At 40.6% G+C, this 27,232-nt stretch overlaps 1 protein-coding gene across 6 annotated transcripts; it reads right to left on the bottom strand.

Annotated features, from left to right (window-relative positions):
* Positions 1–1,242: 1,242 nt before the first annotated feature.
* cep350 (centrosomal protein 350) lies at positions 1,243–27,024 on the bottom strand. Of its 6 annotated transcripts, none has more exons than XM_057037782.1 (38): positions 26,674–27,024; positions 24,015–24,094; positions 23,781–23,824; positions 23,561–23,669; positions 23,320–23,482; positions 22,367–22,989; positions 22,137–22,250; positions 21,701–21,829; positions 20,608–20,727; positions 18,618–19,330; positions 18,367–18,485; positions 16,989–17,935; positions 16,556–16,694; positions 16,173–16,363; positions 15,910–16,081; positions 14,855–14,991; positions 14,392–14,555; positions 14,107–14,217; positions 13,853–13,993; positions 13,598–13,737; positions 13,327–13,431; positions 13,023–13,237; positions 12,661–12,872; positions 12,150–12,422; positions 11,922–12,071; positions 11,514–11,674; positions 10,462–10,584; positions 8,801–9,042; positions 8,464–8,663; positions 8,002–8,152; positions 7,433–7,593; positions 7,229–7,353; positions 7,093–7,136; positions 5,232–7,003; positions 4,343–4,873; positions 3,998–4,141; positions 3,803–3,925; positions 1,243–3,666 (listed from the first exon to the last, which is right to left on the bottom strand). In XM_057037782.1, exons 2-38 carry the CDS (start codon positions 24,088–24,090, stop codon positions 3,487–3,489), a joined length of 9,264 nt encoding a protein of 3,087 aa, XP_056893762.1. In that variant the 5' UTR covers positions 24,091–24,094; positions 26,674–27,024; the 3' UTR covers positions 1,243–3,486. The 6 variants fall into 6 exon arrangements, with proteins under 6 accessions (XP_056893762.1, XP_056893765.1, XP_056893764.1 ...); XM_057037785.1 differs by having other exon boundaries at positions 7,093–7,133; XM_057037784.1 differs by having other exon boundaries at positions 20,608–20,724.
* Between the last annotated feature and the right edge of the window lie 208 nt (positions 27,025–27,232).

The raw sequence follows: 27,232 nt of genomic DNA, 5'->3' as shown, positions 1-27,232 counted from the left end.
AAGCTCAGAGAACAGACATAAAAGCTCTGAGAACAGACATGAAAGCTCAGAGAACAGACATGAAAGCTCTGAGTACAGACATGAAAGCTCTGAGAACAGACATGAAAGCTCTGAGAACAGACATGAAAGCTCAGAGAACAGACATGAAAGCTCTGAGAACAGACATGAAAGCTCAGAGAACAGACATGAAAGCTCTGAGTACAGACATGAAAGCTCTGAGAACAGACATAAAAGCTCTGAGTACCACTTCCTGTGAAGGAGAAACCTCAGAAATAGCAGATGTTATAGAAAGTGACTGTGCTCCAATGTCATACCTCATGTCGGACCAGTTCAAAATGAACAGGATCCTTGAAAATCTTTATTGCCACTTTCTTTTTTGTGTTCTTAACGCAACATCTGGCAACTTCACCAAAGGAACCACACCTGATGACTTTGAGTATTTTGTATTTTTGAGTTTTGCTGCACAAAACACTTTTTTTATTCCCTTGAACAGAAAGGATGGAGAGAAATTATGAAGAAAAATCCCTACTTAATAATGGAATACCTTAGTTTGTAACTTGATTTGATGCCTTCCACTTTAAACCCTTATTTTATTCATTTGTATTGGTCATTTTCTTCTAAATTAAATAAAGCTAGCAATACTCTAGTTACTTTTGTATTTTTAAGAATTTTTGGGAAAAACAAGCCTGAGGTGATCATGTTTTTTCTGTCTACATATCTTCATTTCTGAGGAATGTGTTTTACTTGGATTCTTTACCCTGGAGACTTTCACCATTGTTCTAACCTTCTGAACATGGCACATTATACCTCCGTTAACTTTTGGATATTTTCAACAATGCATGTTTCCACCTTCAACAATGTCTTGCATTAACAGCGCAACTGTGCAATTATTCTTTTCCAATTGCAGATGTAAGCAAAAAAAACATCCGTTAACGTTGATATACATTTATTTTACCCATTTAAGGTTTCATTTGAACTTGAACGCGATATATTTGCATTTATAAAATCTTGACAGATTTATTAACAGTTTTTGCCTTTTGTTTTTCAGACTCTGTATATTTGTTGTTGACTTTGATCCTTGAACCTTTATGTTACAGACCAATACCCCCCCCAGGGCCGGGGTGTCAAAAGCCAGCTGGGTGTGTTGTCCTTCCAGGCAGAAAAACCAGCTTTCACATAGCAAAGTGGTGGTATCAATGGTTGCCAGACCAACACGCATACATACACAATCTTTGCACACTGTTGTCAAGAAAAACATTTATTTTACAGCATCAGCTTAAGGTAACCGAGGGTGACGTACACAGCATATTTACACCCATAAAAGAATTGTACAAACTGCACTTTGGGTGCAGCTAAAGAAATATATAAATATTAATAAACATTTAAAAAAAGAAACTCAAATCCTTTCATCCAAGTTGTGTTGATGACTTTTGTGCCAATTTTCTTTAGCTGAATTTAACCCTACACCAGCTTCATTTGTCAGTCAGTGGATGAGGGACAAGGGAATTCCATGTGGTTTATAAAACAACGTGCAAGACCAAGTACTGCATAGATTTCACAGTGGGAGGAGGCCTAAATTCCCCCCACATACAATCAACTGAAGAGGAAAATCCTGGAGAATCTGTAGAGGAAGCATACTAATCTTGTCAGTGTTGTTAAGACTGCCTGCTGGTCAGACATGTCATACATGTGGAGGTCGGCGTCATGTTTTTTTTGGTTGTTTGCGGCATCTGTTACAGTTCGAACACCCAGGCGGATGAGGACAAACAGGGGAGACGACCAGTTACTCAGTTTAAGGTCACTTTAACTCTTAACTGTAAAGTTGAACACATACCACATTAAGATTGTACAGTCTGACAGCAGTTGTGAGACCAACGTAAGACTATTGACAATAGTTCAGAAGGATGGGCTGTGGAGAGCTTATCAGTCACATACATGCAGAGATGAACTGTAAGCAAGTCACTGCTTCTACAGAAAACACCCCTGTTCAAATGTCTGAAAAATGAATGAGGCGGAAAATAGTGATTAAATTGCTTATAAAAGTCAGCTGTCATTAAGGAATTAGAGGAGCTGAAAAGAGGTATTTGCAAGGATGTCGACACACATACAGTTTTTGTCATAAACTTAAGGAGGCACTTGATCAGAACGTCAAAGAAAAATGAAAGTTCTTGTCTAATGGCTACATTCTAAAGGTCTGAGGGACTTTTAGAGCTAAATGTTTAGAGGGCAACCTTCACCAGAGCAGACAGACAGGGACAGGGCAGAGCGAGGGGTAAGGCTCAGGCCCAGCATTTTAGGACCGTCTAAAAACGTTATGTCTTCCATTCAAACATTACATATTTACATAATGAATGCAAGCAGAACAGTGACTGTGTTAGACACCTGGACAGTCATGGCCTCAATAAGTCACAGCTGACAGTTTCATTTAACTATAAATGTGAAGTCATTTACATTTTGTCCTGTTTTAATAGCTTTTGCTAAACCTATTTCATACATCGCCACATTTACATTCACATTTGTGCTTTTGCCATTTTCACTGTTATTTAAAAAATCTGTTCTGTATGCTGACATCATTTACAGTTTTTGATGAACCTCACCTCTAATCAGTTTCACACAATAAATAATAAAATTATGGAGGCAAACCTTTTTGCACATCTGAGCTCAGGGAGGTTCATATACAGCACAGCTCCACATTATTAATGACAAATTTAATGTCTTTTAACCATGTTCCAGCACACTGGATTTAAAAGTTAATCATTGTATAAAGTGCTGAAAGGGTGTTTTTCAGGGTGCTCACAACCACATTTTGTACTACGACAAAGCACCTTGACAGAGGTGTTGGACAAACTTATAGAGCAAGGATTGGTATGCTTTATCCCTGTCCAAGTTTTTATATTTATGAAGGATGGTCAATTTAACATCAGGTCAGTCAGAAAACCCTGAAAACAAACAAGAAACGAAAGAGGCTCTGATGTCCACTGACACCCGTGGGTGTGTTATTTCAACGTGCTGGGAGATAAAGTCTATGAACACTCATCACTTTTACACAGTGAAATACACTGTACATACTGTCAAATTTCTAAACCTTACTGTACATCAACTACTTTTGTTCTGGGTGGAACTTGGGTCGCATTTCCACATGGAACAATAGACTTAGCAGCATTGTTAAAATAAATGGTACATCTTATTTTACTAGCTAGTCTTTCTCCAAATGGTATTTACAAAAAAAGAAAGGTCCAGCAGGTGATAACAAAACAGTAAGTTGTGTTAAGTTAGGTATAAGAAAGCTGGGAGGCTCTGGAGGTATTCTGTGTGGAGAACAAGTAATGGAACCTCAATTTATCCGATGCATATTTCTGAAATGAAGGTTTTTACAGGAGAGGTAACACTGGGACTGAAGGCATCCGAGGGTGGCTGTTGGCACATCAGTGGTAGAGCGGCTACATTCGGCTAGAGTGGGATGGGAACTGGGACAGAACTGGGGTTTCAGGAAAGCTGCCGTGGGGAGCCTTTTCTTTTAACCTTCTTCTCATAGATTTCATTCAGCACGCTGACAGTGTCCTTCAACAAAGCATCAAAGATGCTGTCTGCCAGCTGCATCTTAACAAACAGCTCGTCCTCGTCGTAGTTGACCCACTGTGCCTCCTCTTCGTGGAGCTCCTGAACCTGTGAGACAGCGAGGGTGAGTAGAGCAGCACAGTTTTCATCACTCCATCTGATGGCAGTACTAATAAAACCAATGAAAGTAGCCAGATAATTACTGGACTATTTCACATCACCTGGCTATAAAAATGAAACCCACCAGTATCTGATCAACTCTGTCCCGCTTTTTTCTACCAAACTTGAGCATCTTCTGCCAGTCAGTCTTCTGGCTATGGTCCTTTGTCAGACCGTAAAGCTTCAGTACTTCAGCTGCAATGAATTCCTGAAAGAAGACGCAGATTTGAACACGGGTTTGGCTATCAGACTGGTGATTATTGTCTGGCAGAGTTAATACCTGTGTTTTGATGACGTCTCTTTGCGTCTTTACTCTGTAGTAGGAGGATTTGCCTCGACGTGGTTTGACCCACTGAGGCTGATTGATGTTGGGATCCTCTGTGTAGATCTCCTGAAGAATCTCCCACGTGAAGTCATACACAGCCTAAAACGCAATTAAATCCCGGTAACGACAAGAGTTTTGGACCTGCTAATCTGAATGTAATCTGCCCAAAAGTTTACGCTTTTAAGTTTTTGAGTGGTAGCCTTAAATGATAGCCAACATCTTTTCCATTTATGAAACTGAATTAAAAGGTGCTTTTCATGTGAATCTACTCATGGTTGTGTTCCAAATGTTCTTGTTCACCTGTTTGTAGCTGCGGATGCAGACAGCCTCCTGATCTTGCCCACTTGCCTCTTCACCCAGGTACTCTTGGGAAGGTTTGGGGGCTGGCAGATGAGCTTGGGTTAACATCCCATCCTTGTCCAGGCCACACACCTCCCAAATCTCCTGTGTGGCAGCGTGGACCATCTTCTCCAGCTCTGCTGCTGAATGAGGCACGACCATGGCAGGTTGCTCGGGGAGTTTGGGAGGCAAAGGGAGGGGCAGCTCAGGTCTAGGAGGAATCCTGACCTGTTGTTCAATAGCTGGTGATGAGACCAGACCTCCTACTGCTACACAGACTCCAGCCTTCTCTCCTGCTGCCACTCTTCCCAACCTTGCCTCTTCCTCTTTCTTTTTGAGTTGCTGCTGTTCTCTGCGAGAGCTGAGACCAAAATCCTCATCAAACCAATCTTGATCGTCACCTATGTCATTCAGAAGCTCACGGCTTAGTTCCAGCTCCGCTAGCCTCTTAGCAAGCTCCTCTTGTCCACTGGGGCCCAGTATAGGACTCTCCTGTAAAGACAAAAAAAGGAACAATCTGAGTTTCAGGCCGATTCCTAATTTTAATGGAATCTTTTATATGTATCTATCCTGGAAGAAAAGGTCGATTATTGAAGCATAATTTGAGATCCTATAGTATTATGTCGCAAACACAACAGGTTCATAAGTCAAAGTGGAAAAAAGTCAATAATATGTCAACATTAAGTTGAACTTTGGATTAGTACACAAGAGGTAAAAAAGCTGCCGGTCAATCCTTTCTAGTGTTTCTCCTCAGACAGAATTATAGCTCAATTGGTGATAGACGGCACTATCAAATGAAACAAATAATTTCCCTGTAGACGTATTAACACACAGTGGTGTGCACACTCACCGGACGGTTACACAACTCTGGTGAAGATAATTCTTCTTGTTCTGCAGGTAGGAAGAAAGGGAGGCCATCTTTATTTCCCACTATTCTTTCGTCCTCATTTCTTCCAACCAAGTCTCCATTTGCCTGATTTCCTTCCACTATCTTCTGCTCTTTAGCCCTTTTAATTTCTGCAAACTGCGTTACAATGTCGTTCACAAAGCTGTTCAGCAGTGTATCTGCAAATGTGTCCAGTGAAACTGGGACCTTCTCTCGTGCTCCATCGTTTGTAAGTTCTGTTGCAAGATGTGACGTGTTAATGTCCTCTTCCAAAAGCACTACTTTCTGATCGAGGTTACCAAGTTCCTTCGCTTGGACAATTACATCCATGCCAGAATTGTGGTGATTGTGTGGTAGATCTTTCAAATCTAAAACTGCACCATTAGAAATGGGATGTTCAGAGAGATTGCCTTGTTGTGAATGCGGGCCAAATTCAGCCTGGAACACGGACTGATTTGAGTCATTGTTATTCTCAGACTCAATCAGATCTTGTGATGTCTGGTCTTTTTCCTTCTTCAGATTTTGATTGGAGGATTTGTCCTCCTCGGGTTTATCTTTGACCCCACGTTTCCCTGGCGGATCATCAAAGAAGGACTCGTCATCCTCAGCAGTGTCTGTGTAAATCTCAAACTTGTCTGGCAGGTGTGTGATCTTATCGGGAGGAGCAAATATCCCATGGTTCTCTTCACACACAAAGTATAACACCCCATCATACGTGCCATTGTTGCTACCCTCAGATTTATCCAACTCCACACCGGCCCAGAAGCCATTCGCAAAGCTGGTGGGACCTTTGAACCTCAGTCTGCCAGGCTGGACGCGTCCGACAAGGACTCGGTCTCCAATCTTGAAGCTTGACATTTCATCAACAACAGGGGGGGGTGGAGCCTGTGTAACTGGGATGGGTGGCGAGTAGATAGAGTTGCCCACATCTTTGCCATCAGCAATGGAGTCTTCCGTTTTGTTAAGAATATCCAGCAGTCTTTCAGACTGGTTGCTGCCTTTACTATTCTCAGAAAACTGAGCCAGTTCCTCATCTATTTCATCCTCCTCCTCCCGACTAGACAAGTGCCCCGATGAAAGTTTGCTCTCAGCAGGTGAGGCTGAGGTGTGAGAAGCAGGCTTAGAATGATGGTGCTCCTCCCTGGGGGAAGAACACACTGATAACTCAAAGTCATCGTCATATTCGTTTGCTATGGACGAAGATGCTTTGGCATCTTTCTTGGAATCCTCTTTCTTTGAAACGGGGCCCAAGTCCGGGGAGTGGGAATGAGGGCCGGATGAAAAAGTGCAGCTTGGATGCACTTTGTTTTCGCGGTTGATTTCAGATAAATCTGATACAGCAGAAGTGATAATATCTGATATTCCTGCTTCCTTGGTTTTAGAAATTTCAGTTTTCTTTACTTGGTCATCTTGTGCTCGGCTACTGGAAGGGAAATATTCCTGTTCCAGAGAATCTTCTTTTTCTAGTGTGAGATTTTGCTCCGTGTGTTGATCCTCAGATTGTGACCTTACTCCTTGGACTATGTCTTGCTGAAGGTCTGATCTGTTATTAAAATTGATGCTTTCATCCCCTGACTCAATCATCTGTGCATCCCTAGAGGAGGGTCTGAAAAGACCTGGGGACAGACAGCCCTTTGACTCTGAGTTCAGGCTCTCTGGGTTGTCGTGCACCGGGGTTGGAGTGACCGTTTCAGGAACTGAGGTGGCTTTACTATGATCAAGTTGTGGCAGGACATCTGTTAAGATAAGAAAATGTTTCCTCAGAATGAAAACACTGACCAATCTAAGTATCAGCAAACTATATAAATACGTTAAAATTACTCACCAGAGTGTAATGATGCATCAATTTGTGTCCTTATAGAGTCACTGCTGGATTCAGACGTAACAAAGAGGGATTCAAATGAACACAAATTCAAATAAAGGCTATATTGCTGCATATCTCTTTACATCTGTGAACCTACCTCTGAGCAGGTGCTTTAACGCCGGACTCATCTCCGAAGGACTTGGAATCTTGCATGTGTAAGTTTGCCGTGTCTGATTTCTTGTTCAGTTCTGCCTTAGTTTTCTCAATGAACTTATCATAACTCTGAAAGGAAACCAAGGCAATAACAGTCAGAATATCAATTATTCTTACACACTATTTGGATGAATGGATACACACTTACCTGCAGCTGCTTCAGTAAGTTGGCCTCCTGTGCCTTAAGTCGCTCTTTTTGCCTCTTTTTCTGCTCTTTCTTCAGCTGGTAAGCCATGAACTTTCTTTTCTTGAGTTCTTCTTTCAGGGCTTTGATTCGCGTCTCTATATCACTCTGGTCTGAAATGGGTTCTGAAAGCAAATACAACTTATGGTTAGAATGTGAGAAACACGCCAGACCTCCGATTAGTAAAGAGTAATCCAACTTTAAACCTTCTTGAACCCAAAACCAATTGTTTGGAGATTATTGTATTATGTTCTATACCAAGAATGCGTTTACTCCATTTTTGAGCATGTTGTTATGGCTTGTGTGAACAGAACAACTGTGTTTTAAACGCTAACAAAAAGGCCAGAAGATAAGTAAAACATGTAGCCCAGACACCTTCATAGTTTGCTCAAATACACTGCAGCAGAATTATGGTATGAAGTCTATTGTGTGTAATTCCGCTTCTGTTTAAAATTGTTCCCTTCGTTGCCAAGTAAAGTCCAACAATGGTAAATATTTGAGGAATATGAGTCTAAATGTGCTGGGTAACTCACCAAACTGTGAAACCCTTTGAGAACCTGTAGGCTGAGTGTGGGTCTGGGTGTTGTTCCGGGAGGAAGAGCAAAGCTGCATCTTAGTTTTGCTGCTCCTCTCCGAGGGAGAGGCAGTGGGGCTGTTGCTGCCTCTTGATGAACCCTGAGGAGACTAAGCAGGAGGAGGAGGAAAGAAAAGGAGTTCAGGATCAAACAAGTCTGGCTGATTGACTCACAGAGCTTTGCACTGATCAATAATTTACATACAATCAGTCAACAAACAGTTACCTTTGTGCAAGATAGAATTTTGTGCAGCCCAAATTGTTAGAAATAGCATTGTGTTCAGATTAGCAACAGGGAATTTTATCCTCTTACATTGGGGTCACTTTTGGAAGAATTATTTGAGCTCAAGAACATAGCTGACAAGAACAAAACATGTAAATGGATCAATAAAGAAAAAACCCAAAAGACATTTTTACATACTTGTTTGATATTGGACTGGGAAGCTGAAGTGAAATCTTGGGTATAGTTTGCAGGGCTTTCCTGGATAGAGGCCAAAGGTGTTTCAGTGACTGGCAGAGACTGTACTGAAGATGGACTTCCTGTGTGCTGGGAGCTCAGTACTTCTGTGTGTATGCTGGACTCGGGTGTTACTGGCGATTGGTCACCTTCACTTCCATAGTCTGCAAACATGTAAAAGATATGACCACCAAAGTGTCTTAATATTAGTTAATTATCTTAACACATATTTTCACATTCCAGTTTCTTTTCTTCTTTAAGAGACCTGACAAAGACCAGCTGGGATCATGTTATCTTTCACCTTTCTCACTGTCAGTTCTTGGTTCCGAATTTTGATGGTGACTGGGACTGTGGCTGATATCGGAAATCTCTATTTTCAGTCCATCCTTGTCCTGAGGTTTCTGTTTGTTCCAAACAGCCAGGGCCTCCTTTTCCATCCTACGGACATCTGCCTCTTCCTGATCCAGCAGCTGTTTCCACTCCAGCAGCTCCTCAGCGTGGTGACGCCTCTGCTTCAACTGCTGCTCCCGCTTGGTCAAGAACCTATGGAAGAATTAATCAGAATAAAGGATGAAGTGATGAGGAAGGAGTAAAAGAAAGTTTGAAAAGGAACATTGTAGGCGATAGCAGAAAAAAGAAATAAGACGATAAGGAATAAGAAGTATGAAGGGAAAAAAGCAGAACCAAGACATTTAGTCAAGATGTCGTTAAACATGATCCAATAATTGTGAGCAGACCCAAATCACCTTGACATCAACTTATCACTGCAAATTCACCCCAGACCTCCGACAGACACTCAGAGACAAACACATTAAACATGCCTCAGTTATCAGTTCCCAGGGATAATCATCCAAACAAAAAAGTGTCCAAGCACCATAAAGCATCAGGTGATGACAAGTCATCCATAAGAAAGGAAGAGGAACATAAGACAAAATGAGAGAGACATGCATCGGTCTGAAAATGGGGGGTTAAACGCTGATAGGGTGCACTCGGATGCATCTAACACACCCTGATTCGCCTGATTCTTTTTACTGATAGATCAACATTCTAAAATCCAACTTCCAGTGGTTGCCATCAACATTAAAGATGCTGATAGCAGGCAAGCTGATTTTTTTTTTTTTTTTTTTAGATGTAGTCTCCTACATGTATGGGTTCATTCGTAAAGCACGATTACTTAGACCTGATTTAATTTTCAGGGCTTTCTCCTGACCTAATGTAAACTGATGAGCACCTAGATAATGAAGAACTGGAGAGGTGGCTCTTTTAGTGCCTTCCTAAACTTTATTAAAGACAGGTTCATCTGGAATCATTAGCCTGTCCCGTGTAGCAGTGGACTAATAACAGAACTTGTCAAGAGTTACTAGACTGATGAAAGGGTTTGACTACTTTGTCTATGTCTATAACTGCTTTTGGTGAATTTGAAAGCACCTTGTATGAGTGTCGCAGCAATATTAACCATCTGACCAGAACTGCAGGAACCATCGGATGAACCTCAGTGAAGGAAATTTGTTGAATGTATATTGATCAGTCAAAGAAAGTTAAAAACGAAAGAGGGGAAACAAGATAAAACCACAGAAATCCAAGTATTGAGTCCAAGATTCCAATACAACAAGGAATGCTCCTACTAAAATAAACAAAACCTTTAAGTTAATGCAGCGTTAATGATCTATATTTAAGATTGGACTGTAAATAAAATTTTAAAAAAAACACTAAAAGTAGCATCAAATTAAAATAGATTTGAAATGAAGCTTTTTAAAAGGTTGGCTTATTTTAGTGTCGCAGCTTTCCTTGGGCACTCGTCAAGCTTCTCCTCATATTCCATCATGACAGTAAAATCACACACGCAGTCACTCCCTCTTCCCCCGGTACAAGGTCCCAGTGCCAAAAGAACACAAGCATGTTCTAGGGATGGCGAAAGGTAGGTGAAAGTGCCAAGAAAGAAGTACTGACGCTGTACAGTACCTGACCAACTGGTTGTAGATAAAGAGCTGGAATTTAGGGTGAAGGTTGGGAAGACAAACACTGAGAGAGGCCCAGTGGTGGGCCGTGAACAGAGAGAAGAAGTAGTGGACAGGAGAGCAGTGGCTACAACACAAATTCACACAATAAATCGTAAGAGCCAAACAGGCCGCACACACACAGACGCACAAACACGTAGAGAGACACACAACACACATTATGGGTTGATAAGGGAAGGAAACGTGGAAAGAAAAGGGAGAGAGAAGAGTGACATGAGCAAATGGCTTTCAGGTTTCTCTGAAAATGACTTGGGGCAACACAACTTCTTAAACTCTTATTTGAGTTTTGACTAAAGAGAAGCACATTACAGTAACCACAAATTATTGAGCAAAAATGGCAACAGAGGGTTCAAGTTGGTCTGATGTTGAGGTCGAGTGGTCAACGAGGACAGAAATATATAAGGTCAGGCAGGGCGATCTAGGAAGGTTGGGATAAGTGCACTTTGTTATTACAAAGCATAACCCTTAAAGTGTTATAATGAGAAGAAAACAATGCATCAATTCAGTTTCAATAAGGAGAACAGCAGGATGGTGTCACGGAAAGGACAACACACAGTGTATTAAAATAATAGGGATTAAATTTAAACCAGCCTTGTTATTTTGTGTTATGAATATGATAGCTGAGAGATTGGATGTTCTTGGAAGGCCACTGGGAATTTCAATCACATTTAAATAATGACATTCAAGAAAAAAAATGTCATTTAAATGAAGGTGCAGACAATCTCTGGATGATATTGATATCTCCACAGCTGGAAAGTGTAATAAATTAGACAGCATTACAAGAATTTAGTAGTATAACTCTTTTCTTAATGTTGCTATTTACCGTAGATAAATATTCAGGAGACTGAACAACAAAGAAAGGGAAAGAAATTTAACTAGGCCCATTTACTAAAGGCGCTGTTTAAAACAATAGAAAAACATCTCTCTGAAACTCATCAATACCTCTGACAGAAGTCGATTCACACTGTATAGGATGAATGAAATAAAAAGCTTTACTTCTCATCCATGTGGGAGCGCATCTTCCTGAGCTTCTGCATGATGCTACTAGTTTCACTTCCAGAGATTGACAGCGAGGGAGAAGGGCTGCGGATGTCTTCAGCATGTCTTGTGGTGGAAGCAGCTGCCTCAGATGCAGATGTTTCTGACATTGTGGTCTCCTGGAATATACAAGAATGAAAACAGACAGAATACATATAAATAATGCCAAAGCCTGTCATGTCCTCAGAGATATAATTACATGGATATTTCTTTAGGATGAGAAATCACACATGCAATCATACGTTTTAATTCCCAATGAGCAGATCTGCAGTTAGAATTTTGTAAAAGAAATATACACACACTAAACTGAAATGAGCCTCTGTAAATTAAATCATCTATAAATTCATCAATTAATGTACTGCTTACAGGTGGAGGGTTACCCCCGGCTATCTTGAGACGCTCCCTCAGTTTAATTGTTGAGTTTCTCATGCGCTCAATCTCCTCCTGTTGCTTCAGCAATAGCTGACTTTCCTTCCTGGCAGCTTTATTGGCCTCTTGAAGTCTCCTGATCTCAGCCTTAAAACAAGAATGTAGTGAGAAAGACTGGTTAATTTGTACTGGTCTTATAATCATGATCATTTTGCCAATATGTACCTGCTCCTGCTGATGTTTCATCAGAAGCCCCCTTTGCTTCTTTCTAATAGGTGGCATTTTGTCATCCTCTCCTTTGTCTCTCAGTCGCTTTTTCTGGTGCTCTAGCCAAGCAAGCTCAGTTTTGGTTTTCTCTTTCAGAGCTTTCTGGCGAAGATGCAGCAGGGAACTCTGGTGCTGCAGTCTCACCTGCTCATCCTTCATGTACTGCCGCACCATGTCCATGGTGAACTGTGAAAAGCTGTCTTGACCGTTAGAAAACGCCATATTGGCATCCTACAAATACAGCAGGAAAAAAAGACAAAGGTTAGGCACGCAGTGGCAGAAGTCAGTTACCAATAATTAAACAGAGAGCAAAAGAAAACTCTAGCAGTAAAGTGAGTATATTAGGATGAAAACAAGCAGAAACCAAATTAACATATATATGGTAACAAATAATCTTACTGTTTTTATTATTAAAAACAGAATCACAAGAGTTTATACTGACAAAAGATTGACCACATTGTCCTCTCACCTTTAAGATATTATGTGTTCTTGGAACCAAAGCCATGCTCTGACTGGCAGCATCATCCTCTGATTCTTCGTGGTGGCGAGACTTGTCTTTATTTCCCCGGCGATGTGCCTCAGATGGCAACAGTGAACGGAATGAGCGCTGCTCTATCTCATCCTCAGTCATGGACTCATCAAACTTTAGAGAGTACTCCATTTCCGCTAATGTATTTTCCACTGAAAGGCCAAAAGTAATACTGGTTAAGTGAATTGGTCGTTCAATGCATCCGCTTTCTTGGTGACTAATGCAACATGTGACACTCTACATACAAAAGGAACCACCGAATAAATACACAAAGGAATTGTGTGTTGACTTTCAGTCAATACCTTTATCATTTACTGATGTTATGTTTTCACTGCAGAGGGAATCATTTTCAACAGTGAGAACTTCCTCCTCTATGGAGCTGCTCCCTGCTTCACTGTCTTTTCTTGCTTCAGCTTCCCTCTGCCTCCATGTCCCCTGTAGCGCATTGTTAATTATCTGTTCGCCATGGTTCACGGAGGCATGAGATGGGCTGCAGTGGCTGCCTGAGCTTTCTCCACTAAGGAATATAGAAAACAGAGCTTCGTTAGATTGCCAAATTACATTTGAAGAGTAAAACTGGTCTTTCGTGAGAAGCCTTAGGTTTACCTGTGTAAGGATTTTCTGAAGGAGGATAAAGAGTCATTTGGACTGTTCGCTGAAGAGGGAGGATCTTCTAGTCTAACCTTTCTGCTTGAAATCTCACTTTGAAAACTGTGTAAGGAAACAAAGAAGTAAAGAGCAAACAACATTTATATATTTAACCTTCACTAATACAACTGTGTTATTAGATAACAATATGGCATTGGTAACATTTTCAATTTAGACATGTAGAGCTGAAGTATGTTCACACTAATTGTAACTGCATGGTTAAAATTACCTCTCCGAAGGACTTAATGCGTGCTGATGCTTTGAATGTGAGCTTTCATGCCTGTCCTGCTTGTCCAACAGAGAAGAATGGGTAGCAGCGGTGGTGGCACCCACTGCTCCTGTAATCTGTGAGCGTGCCAATTCTGTCATCTGAAAACACAAGATAGAGATTGAACATATTCATGTTCAATTTTAGGTTACAGTTTTCTCCTAAGCATTTTGTGTTTTAATCTGTTTTTCCCCAAGTTAGAAGCATAACAATGACCTCCTTGATGTGTTTGGCAGCATCGGCTGTATGTTGCACTGCCTCAGCCTGTTGAGTTATCATCTTTACTGTTGCCTCTTGGAGACCCTCCAAAGTTTGTTTCTGTACTCCTGTCAAGCCCTCTTGCAGTTCAATATGTGCCTGACAAAAGAGATTAAAGAGATAAAATATCATATATTACTTTTAAATAGTTATACAGTGTATACACGTGTTTGTGTGTGTGCGTCTTCAAAGTGAAAGGGGATGATTGGTACCCTGGCCCATGTCTGCCTGTTTGCTTCCAACTGTAGCTGTGCCTCCATGGCCTCCCTTTCAGCCTTGATCTTCAGCTCCAAGAGTTCCTGCTCTTGGCGCTGCTGCTTGGCCTGTGGCATCAAAATTCAGATTAGTTAAATGGAGCTTAAGGAAATTTTAGAGACATAAAACTACCATTATGTTGCTTTTAGGTTGGAACTGCTTCATAAAATAAACAGCAATAGTTAGAATGAAAGTGTCTGAATCTCAAATGTTTAACTCTAAGCAGCAAATCCATTCTTTACCTGGAGCATCTGGGCCAGTGATGCACTCTCCTGCTGTGCCACGGACACACTGAGCAGCCTCTCCACATCCCCCAGCTGTCTCATTGACTCCTCAATGGACTCCAAGTACTGCAGCTCTGCTGCCATACGCTGCTTCAGGGCAGCCGGTGAATACTGAAGTTCACCTAAAAACAGTGATGGATGGGTGAGATAAGATATAGCGAAGGTATACGAGTCACAAAAAGTAGTCAAAAGAATCCGAAATTCTTAGCTACAATAATGGATAGTATACTGTATATGTATAGTAAATCTAGTATGAGTAATAAAACTACATGACAGCTAAAAGTGCAGTACAATTATCTAGAATACACTTAGATGTTACATTATTGAAGGCGAAATCATACTTCCAAAAATGGATCATAGCAAATTTTATTATGCAAATATATGTTCCATTTTTATATTGGTTCATTTTAATTTATGGTACCTGCAGTGTGTGTCTCTTGTTTACCACCGTGAGGACCAGAGCAGGTGCTGGTGTTACTGGTTAGTGGAGAGTCAATTCTCATAGCGCCACTGCGAGAAACTGCCACCTGTGAGGAACGGGGTGCTCTCCTCTTCTTACTGTCAAGTGCCAAAGCAGAGAAAAATCTTATTCAAGTAAAAAAATAAGCAAACACAGATAAATAAGGCTATAGCTTTGGGACTTTTTTCTTTGATGGACAAAAAAAACCCCATGTGACTTTGTCTGTTTAAGAGAAACAAGTTAATCAAATGGTAAATAAAAGGGGGCCCTTGGAATTTAAGAACTAACTGAAGCAGCATACCCTGATGTGGGGGGATGCACACTATGAATGGCTATATTGTGTAGAAGAGATGATCTCTGGACCAAGAGCAACATCTAAAGCGATCAGGATACACTCTTGCCATTTCCACCAGCAGACAGTAAAGCCTTTTACTCCACAGAGTAAATTAAAAGGTAGTAGATTCAAGCTTCCTCTACAATACAGGTACGGTCCAGTGAGTGTCCTTTAAAGTTCTCCATTCAAGGGGCTCGAAAACCTAGGTGCTCTGTATCAAAGAAAAGGAATTCCTTTCCTTCCTTTGGCCACAGGCCAACCTGTGGTGAAGCCAGCTGACTGGACCAACCACCATGTGGGCCCTTGAAACAACAAGCACTTTCTGTTTTGAGCCAACTCATTCTGTTGTTGGTGTTTACACAGCTTCAACCCTTAGGCCTAGCTGTTTAACAGAAATGCAGAAAATATTTCTTTATGAATTTACAGGCTGCCTCAGTGCCATAATTTTATCTACTGCTATTCACACCATTGCCATTATTGTCACTATTACTTGGAAGCCATTAGAGAATTATGCATATTTATATAGTTCCTTTAGAAAGAAGGGTAAGAATGTAACCGTGTTAAAATAATGAAAATCTACAGAGTGAAAAACACTGGTGGACAATAATAAAGAATACCCTTTCATTAAAACTAAACCAAGAACCCTTGCTTTTGACATTATATAGATGCAGAAAAAAGTTACCCTTTGTGAGAACTTTTTTCAGAAGTATCATTGGAGTGGATACTTTTGGATTGGTTAACAGAGCTTTTGCGCGAACCCCTCTTCCAGGATTCAAAAGATAGCTCAGAAGGAGGTGAGCAGGAACTCCTCTGTTCATCCACCAGAGTGCCATCACTGTGGTCTGATGCTGCACCTGCAAAGGAATGCAGAAACATTGTGTAATGCAGACACAGTTAAAATTGCATTACACATGTTTATTATTTTTATGTAACGCATTACATCACCTTTTTTTCTACTGGAGTGTCTAGAGAAAGGTGAGGAACCAGATGCTGAACCAGAGGAAAGATGCGGTGAATGACCAGATGAATAATAGGGCGATTGATGTGAGCTGTCTCCTGTGTCTGTGTAGATTCTATCTCCTGTGCTTCTCTCAGGAGGGGAACTTCTCATCAAGTCTTCAAAATGATTGTTCGTGCTGAGGAAAGCAAGATATATTATACAGTGGGTGAATTAAATTTCATATCTGTGCCAAGACAAAACATGAAAATGAACGAAGCAAAGAGCAGTTGTGTCTTGTGTATACGAGGAGCTTTGGCTTTCCATTCCTGTGACTTGCTTGCCACCTAGTGGTCAGTCTTAAATTCTGCTCTGCTGATTTTCCCTTTACCTTAAATCAGAACTCCTTTTTAATTGGCCATTGGCTTCACTGCTGGGCAACGACACAAAATCATCTTCATAGACTTCTGCCTCTAGAGGACTATTTGCAGACTGTGCTGAAAAGGCTAATGGAGAGTTTCTCTCATTCACTGGAAGACAAGGACACAGGGGACAAATAGTGTGGATTTCGCCTATGACAACATCAGTATATTTTATTTATATTCAACATGACCATCGAAACTTTAAAAGAGTGAATATATTGTGAATTGCTTATTATTAATATAGGCAATGATATTTATGAGGTTTTGCTAAACGGGTCATTGACATGAAAATTGACAATATAAATAACTATACTAATCAAGCTGCAAGAGATAATATTCTCATCCACAAACAATATTAACTATTTGGACACAACATTTCCTTATTGAATTATGTGAACTAACCTCTAATGTTGCCTGGGAGGTTCTTTGTGAAGATGTTGACAATGCTCGTGGGGCTTCCTTTACTCAGTTCATCCAAGGCTGATTTTCCTCCACCGTGCTGCCCAGAAACTGAGTTTAGTGCAGAGAACTTTGCCGCTTCCCTCTGGAACTCAGACAGCCGCTGACCATCTTTAGTTTGACCTGCACAGTCGTCATGAGCATCCAAGTGGCTTGCTGCGATCTTGAAGTGAGGAGGAACCGCTTCATCTTCAGAAAAACTCCCCTCACTCAGAAGAGGACCTTCACTAATAGAGCCAGCACTAGAGTCAAGGGGATCTGTGTGACTCTTTTCTTCCATCATTTCATATTCCCGCAGTTGGGCCATTTTATCTCTTCTTTTTGGCATTTCTAGTCCATTGACTAACTTCCTCTCCTGTTTCTGATGCGTGAGAATAGGCTGTGGTAAATCAGAATGTGACTGTGGACTCATTTCTTTCTGTCCATTGAAAGCAGGCTGACTGACTGATCCTGGAAGACCAGTGCCATTGAATGAAGCATGACTTCTGTTAGTCCTGTGACCTATCTTATCATTTTCTGTGGCACTGATCCACCATTGATCATCCTCAACACCTTGAGAGGGTCCTGGAGCCAAAGCAGTATCCACATCCACTGAAGTTACTGTACCGTAGTTAATCCCTTCCCCAGCAATCCTCCGTGCCTCATACTCGAGGCGGTTGGACAGGGATACAGCTGTAGACTTAATAAATTCGATGCGAGACATTTTCTTATGTGACCTGCTGGAAGCTACTGTGGCTGGTTGTTGGACAGGATTTATGTCACCAACTGTCAGCGCAGGTTCCATCCTGAGAAGCTGTGAGAGGAGATGGTCACTACTGGGACCAGTAGCAGGCCTTCCAGCTGGGCTCAGATGGGCAGGTAGAAACAAGGGTGTCACATCAAGGTCATTCCTGCACAGGTTAAGTGATACAGTTTTTTTAAATGGTTAAATTCAAACTTTGCAGTAATCATGTAATTTAGTAAAATAAATACAGAAGGCAATTTACTATTAAGTGCTGTTTCCAGACAGATATTTCAAACATGTTACAGTTAATGGTTCAGAGCTTACTACTGCAGAAAAGAACACCATAATGCAACGCAAACTTAGAAATTCCCACAGGGGGTGTTGTTTTCAATATTTTACTACAATGTTGAACTATAATGCTTTAAGGAGATATTCAAAGGATACACAGATGCTATAATTATGTAAAATGACTTACATGCTCTGTTTAGTAAAGTGAATGCTTTAAATACCTACAATTTATTAGCAAATCAATTTTGAAGAGGAAACTCAATTAATGTCCCAGGAATCTATAGTTAAACGGGGATTATGTGTACTTACGTAGACAATGGAAGAGGCTGTTGACCACTCAAAGACCTCTCGCTGCTGGATGGGCTTTGGGGTGCCCCAAGTCTTTTGTTTTCTTTGTCCGACTCTCCTGAGGGTTGGTATATTGGTCTCTGTAGATGCAATATTATGGCCAATGTAAACACTTCCAAAAGTGTGTTCAAAAATGTATTTTTCAAACTCATTGTGTCACTTTCTTATCAATACATTTTTAACACATAGGTGAACATACAACATCAACAAACCATTTGAGTAGCTGCAAGTTGTGCCCACATGGGCCTTTCTTCCAGTTGGGCCTCCTCTTGCAGTTTGGTGTATGTGCCCTGTAAACCTTTGTGTACAGGTGACTCATTGGGCAGGGCTGCCATTTTAGCCACTTCTCTTTGCTTCCTGTAGAGCTCCTGTAATCTCTGGTTTCGTCTCTCCTCCTGCTCTCTCAGTGCCCTCTTTTCTTCCACTTCACGACGCTTCCTCTCCTCCTTTTGTCTTGAAATATACTGCCGAACTGTATCAGCATCATAGTGTCGCTTTTTTTGCATCGCGTCACGTGCACTGGCAGACTCTTTTTGACGTGTGGAGGGGCTGGCACTGCGACAGCCTGTTGAAGGGTGGCCTATTGTCACAGTGGCTCCCCAAGCAGAGAAAGGAGCTCTTGGTTGTGATGACGATCTTCCTCTACTCCTTTTACCGGAGCGCCCATCCCGTATCTTTTCAAATGTTGTTTTCTCCTTCTCAGCCACTTTGTACTCAAGCTGTAGGTCATCAAGTATGCCTTGGATGTCTGCTGACAGAGACTCTGCAGTTACACCTGCTTGGGATTGGCTGAGCTCTGCAGGTGAAGGGATGGAGTTCTGCTTCTTCTGACCTTTAGGTCCTGTCCAATGATGCTCTGTGGTGGCAGTGTGAGTTTGGGACGTTGAGTCTGAAGGTCGGTCTGAATTTGGACGGTGATGGGAAGCTGTTGGATCAAATTTTAAAAAGGGTCAAAAGCAAATAGTAATTGTAGTATTAGCTTCAAAATCCCATCAAAGACAAATCATGTTTGTTGAACGAGAAGAGAATGGACATTTTACAAAAATACATAAAATATTGAATTAGTTAAAATTTTATATTACTTGTATTTGAAATAATCCTTACATCACCTTCTGTGTAGAGTAATAAGCTACCTATTACTTTTTAGTAACTTTAGCAAAAATAAACAGGAGGGACAAGGCATTGCGAAACCAAGGTCTGCAATATTGTGTCATGTTGGACAATCCTCAGTTAAAAATAGTTCCTCATAAATACAGTGGGTAGGGGCAACATTAGAGTCTGAAGACTGTATTGCATCTGCAAATCATGGTTGCCATGAATAGTAAAATTACAATAATGTAATGCTACAAAATAATTAAAGAGCCCGAACTTTTGTGACAAGACACAAACAGTTTTTGCATCCATCGAATTTGACAAAAAAGTTATATTTCAGAATTTTAATAGATTATACTAGTTCTAAATAAAAAGAAATGAAAATGTTTTTCAGGAATAAGACCTAACAGCCATGATGGGCAAGTATTGCAGGAATCTTTGAATAAGCAGTGACACAGTGTATTACTCCATTACTGCCAAACATAATTTATTACTGTAATGGATTGCAGCAAAGCGTTGCCCCCAACACTGTATCACCCTTCTGTCTCCCAGGGGACATGCACCAGAAGCACCCTCTAGAAATCAGCCTGTATCTAATTGTTCACCAAACCAGAACACCAAACCTCAAAAAAACAAAGGCTGGTTTCTCAATGTAAGTAGCCTAAAGTTTGTTTCTGATCAGTATTGATTGTGGATTCCATAACTGTAGATTTTATGAATCTGTGGCTGTTTTTTCTCCACCCAATGCTACAAATGCTGCATTGACAAGTAATTGAAATCCTTTACACACATTGAGTAAAAACATATAATAATAGGGCATGTAGACCATCTGGATCCTCCCTGTATGAGTCACAGACTAAGAATCAAAAACCTCCTCAGCTTTATGTACAGCTCACATGTAAATTGTGCCATTTTTTTTTCTAGAAAAGGTTTATGGATAATTTAAGGGACTAAAAATTACAGATTAAAAAAGTTGAAATAATTAGAATAAAATATTCTGAGAAGGGCTCATTTATTCAACACATGCTTAATGAATAAATAAATTCTTATTTTTTGCCTGTATGTGACCTTTAAACACATTAACTATATAAAGAGATATAAAACACTTACCTGTTCTAACAAATCCTCGCTGAAGCTGTGACCTGTCATCTTGAGTAGACTTGGGAGCTGGACCCAGTATCATCTTGACCCGCTTCTGGCCTTCTCGCCATGATGCAGGACTGATAACTGCTGATACAAAAAAGGATGAAGGATCTGCTAACAGCAAAGCCCAGTTCAATGCACTGGGAAATACAAGATATTGAAACTAGTGAAAGGAAACATTTATTTAAGAACATCAGCATGCCTTTAACTACAGCTGTTGAAACTGAAACAAGATCTAAGTTTCCAAACACACAGCAAGTATTTGTATTTGGAATACCCTTCACAGTGTGTTCCATGTTCTCCAGAAGAGCATTTCTGGCTAATGGAGCTGTTTGACAGGGCAGCTGTCTGCTCTTGTAACAATTCCATGAGCCAGTTGAACTTAACCATAGATTTCACAAGGCTATTTATAGTAAATTCCTGTAAGAAAGACCACCCAAACAACAAAAACAAGCCAGATAGAAGTTTTAAAATGCCAGTAGACACCAGACTCAAATTTATGGAATAAAAATTTAGGGACTATAATATTAAGATATATTTTATAGTCTTCTGTTCTTAAAATTTAGAATGAAAGAATTAGTGGGAAACAATATTGATTTCAAAATCCAGTGCACATCTATGTTAGTAATGTTTACACATATGCTACTTTGGAAAATGTTCTGAGTATTTGCGTGCTACTTCCGGGCACCACCTGCATATCACACATACTGAACATTTCTTCAGGGATTAACACATCATCGGAAGCCAGCGATGATGCCAGCGAGGCTTCACATATTTTAGATTTAGCACATATTAGCGAAGCATCAAACACACTGAACATTACTTTCTTCAATTTGACACTATCAAACTGTCCAATTAAAAAATACTAACATATATGGAGTAATTTGTTGTACTTAAAAAACTTTTAAAATGATTTCAAATACAGGAAAACCTCAACATTTAAGGATTGTGTACACCATTCTTGGATAGAAAAATATTTTTTTAAAGGCTTTTCCTACTGCCATTAATTAAACCGGATTAGAGTTTGGCTGGGCTATCTCAAAAAAGAGGATTATTATACCTGGTTTTGTATTTGGGTCAGACCCAGAGGCAACTCTGTGGACCTTCCTGACTGGTTTTGTTGGCCTCCTCTCTTTGGACCTGTCTGCTGTTTGCTCCCTCTGTTGCTGTAGCCTGGATCTGGTGGTTTCTGTGCATGAGACACGTAACACGAAATAAGCCTCTAACAAGTAAGATGCTGTTGAAGATAAACACCTTATGTAGACTTTACCCATCAATTCATTAATAATAGTAATAACGACAATTTAAATACCAAAACACAGTTTTTGCACTAAATGGAGTTAAATGTGGACAAACTCTTTGATGAACAGTATTCTGTGGCTCTTTTATGTAACTAAAGGCAGGCATATAGGGTAACTGGAAGGATGCTGACATAAATCAATTACTGCCATTTCCTTTGTCAGTGTTATTAATCAGAAACGAATGTGTATAACTACCTGCAAACTGTCTTGACAAATCTCTGTAAATTTCTCTACTGAGATCATGAAACTCTTGTTCTTTCCAAACTTTCCCATCGGGAGTCTGGATCTTTGTCTCAGTACTGTTAAAACCTGAGAGGGAGAAAAAAAAAATGCCTTCAAAAAGTATTTTCATAGTTTATCATCAAGCTACTCAATTGACAGGTCTTAAGGCGAACAACTGATGATGTATTTTCCATTGATGATACCTCTGTAAACTGGCGGAGGAGGTGCCGGTGCTACTTTCCGTATTTTGGCCATGCTGCTAAAATCAGCACTGTTGCTTGCACCACTTGTTGCAATGGGTCGCTCCAGAGGACCAAGAAGCTTCTCACTCTCCGCAGTGTCCTGCAAATGTTGCCTCTGCCTGCGAATGCGCTCTTTTAGTCTCTCCAGCTTATCATCGTGCTGATGGCGCCTGAGATTTTCCAAACGCTGGGAGGCTGATCCAGGGCTGGAGGACGGAATGCTCAGTCTGTGATTTGTGGTGCCTATAAGTGAAGAAGGACTTATGTCGAGGTTGTCCCCGCCAGATTGTGCTTTGGTAGAGTGGTCCTCGTCAGTCCTCTCATGAAGCTGTGATTGTCCAACAGCCACCAGCCTGTCAAGGGCAGGCTGGTCGTTGAGATAGTGGATGTGAGTGCACCCAGGAGTGGAGTGTGTGCTGTGCACATTCCCATCCTTGTGTTTGTCTCTGGAATCTCCCTGGTGACCTGGTTGGCTGGGCAGAGAATAAGATGCAGGCAGAGATGATGGGTCGCAAGAGTCTGGCACTGACTGCAAAATGCGGGACTTTGGATGAGATAAAGCCTGTGGTGGATGGGTGGCCTCTCTGGAGACATAGCAGATTACAGGGGATCAGGAAGGGGATTTAATACAATTTAATCTTAATTTACTGTTCACTGGGGGACAGGGGAGGACATTAATTGGTGGTCATGTAGTATATTAGGTGGGAGCTAGTCCACTTAAAATTGAATCATTCTGATCAGCATCAAAAATGAATTCACCGTCAAATAATATGCACTTTGTCACTTTCAAAAGCAATGTATTGAAACATACATGACTTTCCAGAGAGCAATGGAAGGCATACATCACAGAGGCCTATATTAGGAGGCTGCTGTTAGAAAAATTAAGGAAACAATCATTAAGGCACGAGCTCTACCTGTATGAGGGCAGCGGCTCTCTAAACTCCACTCTGTTGTTCCCACAAACATTGCCATCCTGGGTGGTGTTTTTCAGGGGACTGCGGGAACTGCTCTTGTCCGGACTCTGCTGACTGTGCCATTTGTGTTTTGACAATAGTTTCTCATCAGCCATTCGGTCATCTGTGACAAAACCATGGTGTGGAATTTAATAACGTTATCTGCTAAAGGTATCCATGCCGACGTTCAACGAAGACGCACCTTTGGAGTGGACTGCTCTGGAGGATTTCTTCTTGGATATATCCATGACAAAGTCCAGGAAAACCCCTGTTCCTGGAGCTGCCTCTTGGCGGTTTTCTATATGCCGTAACTACAGAGGGACAAATGCACCATCATCTGAGGATCACTGGACACTTTAAATCACATTTCATTACTGTTACAAAATGTCATTCTATCTGTAAAATGTTTTGCATCAACTCACAGCAGTTTTGGACTGTACCACACCTTTCCATGTAGCAGTCAACTCTGCAAGACAGAGTGGACCTCATTACGACAGTGTGTGAACATGATAATGAACATGATAATGCCTCTGCTATCAGTGACACATTTACATAGCAGCATTCAGAATTCAAATAGTGTAACTTGCAAAGCGATAACTGTAAAGGAAATAAGCCAAATGTTGGGATTAACATTATTAGCATTTGGTTAAACTCACCTGTTCCAGTATTGTGATCTGTGAGTTGCGGAGCAGAGCTTTTACCAAGCCCGTCTGTCCATCTGCTGCTCTCCATTTACCTGCAGTTGAGAGAAGACATTGGGGGATAAAATGAAACACAATAGCCAGGCAAAGGTAAAATGGAAAAGAGAGCCTGCTTACCAAACTCCCTTCAATCACGGACATTTTTCATTAATAACAATAAAATAGTATGCCAAAAAATGTCAGCGGAATTCCAACAAAAATGTAAAATGACAAAAGCACCTTCTAATTTTCTACAGATACGCTCCAGTCTGTGCCTACATAAGAACGTATACTTAACCCACGGTTTAACACACTTGACAAAAGAACAGCAGACCACTGTCACTATCCTGCTTTAAAACAGGTTCTACAACAATTTAAAGAATTTCCATAAAGGAATGTAAGCAGAGGTGGGTTGTCACGTGTCACCCATGTGATGTTTGCTTAAAACACCTGACGGGAAAAGCCTGGCCTCACACAGAAATAAAATCAAACAGCAAAAATAAAAAAATATCAGAGTATTTTGACCATTGACCTTCGATCAAAGGCCAAATCTGGGGAATGAGACCCCAGATACAGTATTAGGGAACCACTCATTTCTGTATAAAAGCCTTTAAAGCCAAGGTGTCATGGGACTTTTAACTACAGGTCTATTGCCCAATCTCAGAGTTGTGAATAAATTCTTCTTTGTTAATGTGTTCTGACTGTTCCTGCTGATCAGACAAATCAGCACATTCCAGTCCCTTTTCAGGAAGTGGCCCTTCATTAAAGAAAGACAACTAGATCGCTTTCCCCAAGTACATGATTGGCATCATAGTCCATAATCTGCCGCCTCAATCAAGCTCAATAAAGCATTGGCTCATGATTTTTAGAAAAAAGAAAATTGCACTTAATGGGAACATTTTGCTTCTAACAGGTCCACCACATGATAGTTTAATACACTATTTCCATTGAGCCCAACACCAAATAACCAGTGTCTTGATTCAGAGAAGAAAAGCCCAAAGTATTCAGCCGTTACAGTCCAAGAAAGACTGCACACCTTTTTAAAAACAGCTATGATGATTATTGTGCTGTGCAGCTAACTGTTTCTCAAACATTTTCAGATCCATTGTTTTTGCATGCCATTTGCTCACTCTCTGTAGTGTATTGTATTACACCACAGAGCCCTCATTACTAAGGAGACTACAACTCATATGAAAATCAAATCTAACTGCTTCACCATTATCTCCCTATGTAACTTGTCTGAAACCGCTTTAGTGACAGAAATATCCATATTGGCACCACTGCAGCATTCCACCTTCCACAATCGTTTTGACAAGAACATACCCAATAACAAGGGTACACTGGTCAGTAAAGTAATGCATTTTTTTTAAACCCTCAAAAGGGGAAGAAAAAAAATTAAGTGCCAATTTTTTAATTTCCAATTTACTCCTTTAGGTGCAAATCATGCACAAACATTTTGACTTCTCTGACATGGTTATTGTTAAAACTTATCTTCACAGCATCAGGTCATCTGACCTGGTTGGTTGGCAAAAGGGAAAAAAAGCTGTGACACATTGGTTGGCAAATGGCAAAAATGTTGGATTTCTTTAGAAGAACCTACACTGGAACCAACCTGAGGCAAGAACACTGCAGCTAGAACACTCCAATGTTTGATTTGATTTGAAGGCCATTTCTCATATGAGTAGTTCTCAGTCCTTGCGGTCTTGTGATACATGCTCCAATTTTCCACTCATTTTTATCATCTGTGAGCATCAGCTGTTACTTATGTGGAATTGGAACAGCTAAATATGCCACAACGCATTTAATCTTGGTTAGTAGGAGCAGCACCAATGGCAGCAAAGGTGTTATAAAAGTACAGGCATCCAAGTATGTACTCCAGAGGACCAGAACAAGACGGTGCATGTGTACTCTGACTGGAGAAAACGGCCCATTTTGGGAGAAAATCATGCGTATGCGTAGATGTGGCCTGGAACCGAAATAGTTCCGGTTACTGATCGGGCACTGACACCCCCCCCAACGCCGGAATACAGAAGTCATATACGCATTCATTCACAACAAACATAACAACGCCCTTTGCTACACGACAGATCGAATTAAGGTTTATTTTGGAATGTGATCATACTAATTACTAGTATTCACTACAACAGCCACAGAAACCCGCTTTCATAATGATACATGGCCGATGTACTTGGGTTAAGTAACGCTAACTTTAAATATATATTTACTATCGTGTTTGCCAGTAACCGTAAATAAAATTCCCCAAGTTAAATTATTGAATAAAACTACAATTACTGACTGTATCACTCCCGACATTACTCAGACGACCCATAGTTAAGCATTAAATAAAAGAATATAATAACAGTAATAATCTCACAGTGGCTTTAGGGACGAAACAACCTACATTCGGTGTGCATTTTTAGATATAAAAATTTAAAACGACCCTTCCTTTTAATAATGATATTTATTTAAAACAATTAATAAAACATCTCCCTTAGAGATAACTTATTAACATATTCGATTCAGTTAATGGCTCGACCTACAAAGTCAAGAGAGTTAGTATGAGCGCTAACTTAGCTGACAGAAAATGTGTGAATAAACTTGGCCGAAAATCAATTTCCCAAGAGAGAACCAATACCTTTGGGGAACCAACTGACACGCTTAGATGTCCAAAATCATGGCGACGTCCTCCTTTCTCAAAAGTCCAATCTTGTCTGAACCTTTTGAGTTTCGTTCAGCTGAGTGTTTGCTAACGTTAGCTGCGGCTAACGCAGGAGGGGCTAGCTAAAAGTGTCAACTATATTAGCAACTTTTTAAGCGGCATTATTCTAGGTTTTTCTGTGTGTATCCAAACAACCAAATACACAATTGTCCTGGTCAACGATACAATTCGGAAAAAGAAATGTTAAAATCCACCTATGAGGTTACATTTCCCTGTTGCTATGTTGATGTTTCATAGCGGTGGAAAGTCGAGTACTGTATTCAGTCCTCTGGTACCAACGGGAAGATTAGCGAGATTCTGAAATATCGCGAGAGTTTATAATACAGCCCCACTAAAGTCACGTCCCACGTTTACTAGTTTCTTAATACGGTAATTTACAGACTTCAATTTATTTGTGATTTTCAGTGAATAATCTAACAACACCTAAATAACATCCATTGTCTTTGATTTATCAATACTGAACAGGAAAAAGAGA

This window comes from Takifugu flavidus, chromosome 7 (genome assembly GCF_003711565.1).
Source record: "Takifugu flavidus isolate HTHZ2018 chromosome 7, ASM371156v2, whole genome shotgun sequence".
Classification (NCBI taxonomy): domain Eukaryota; kingdom Metazoa; phylum Chordata; class Actinopteri; order Tetraodontiformes; family Tetraodontidae; genus Takifugu; species Takifugu flavidus.
The sequence above is the reverse complement of the archived record's forward strand: the minus strand, read 5'-3'. Positions and strand labels throughout refer to the sequence as shown.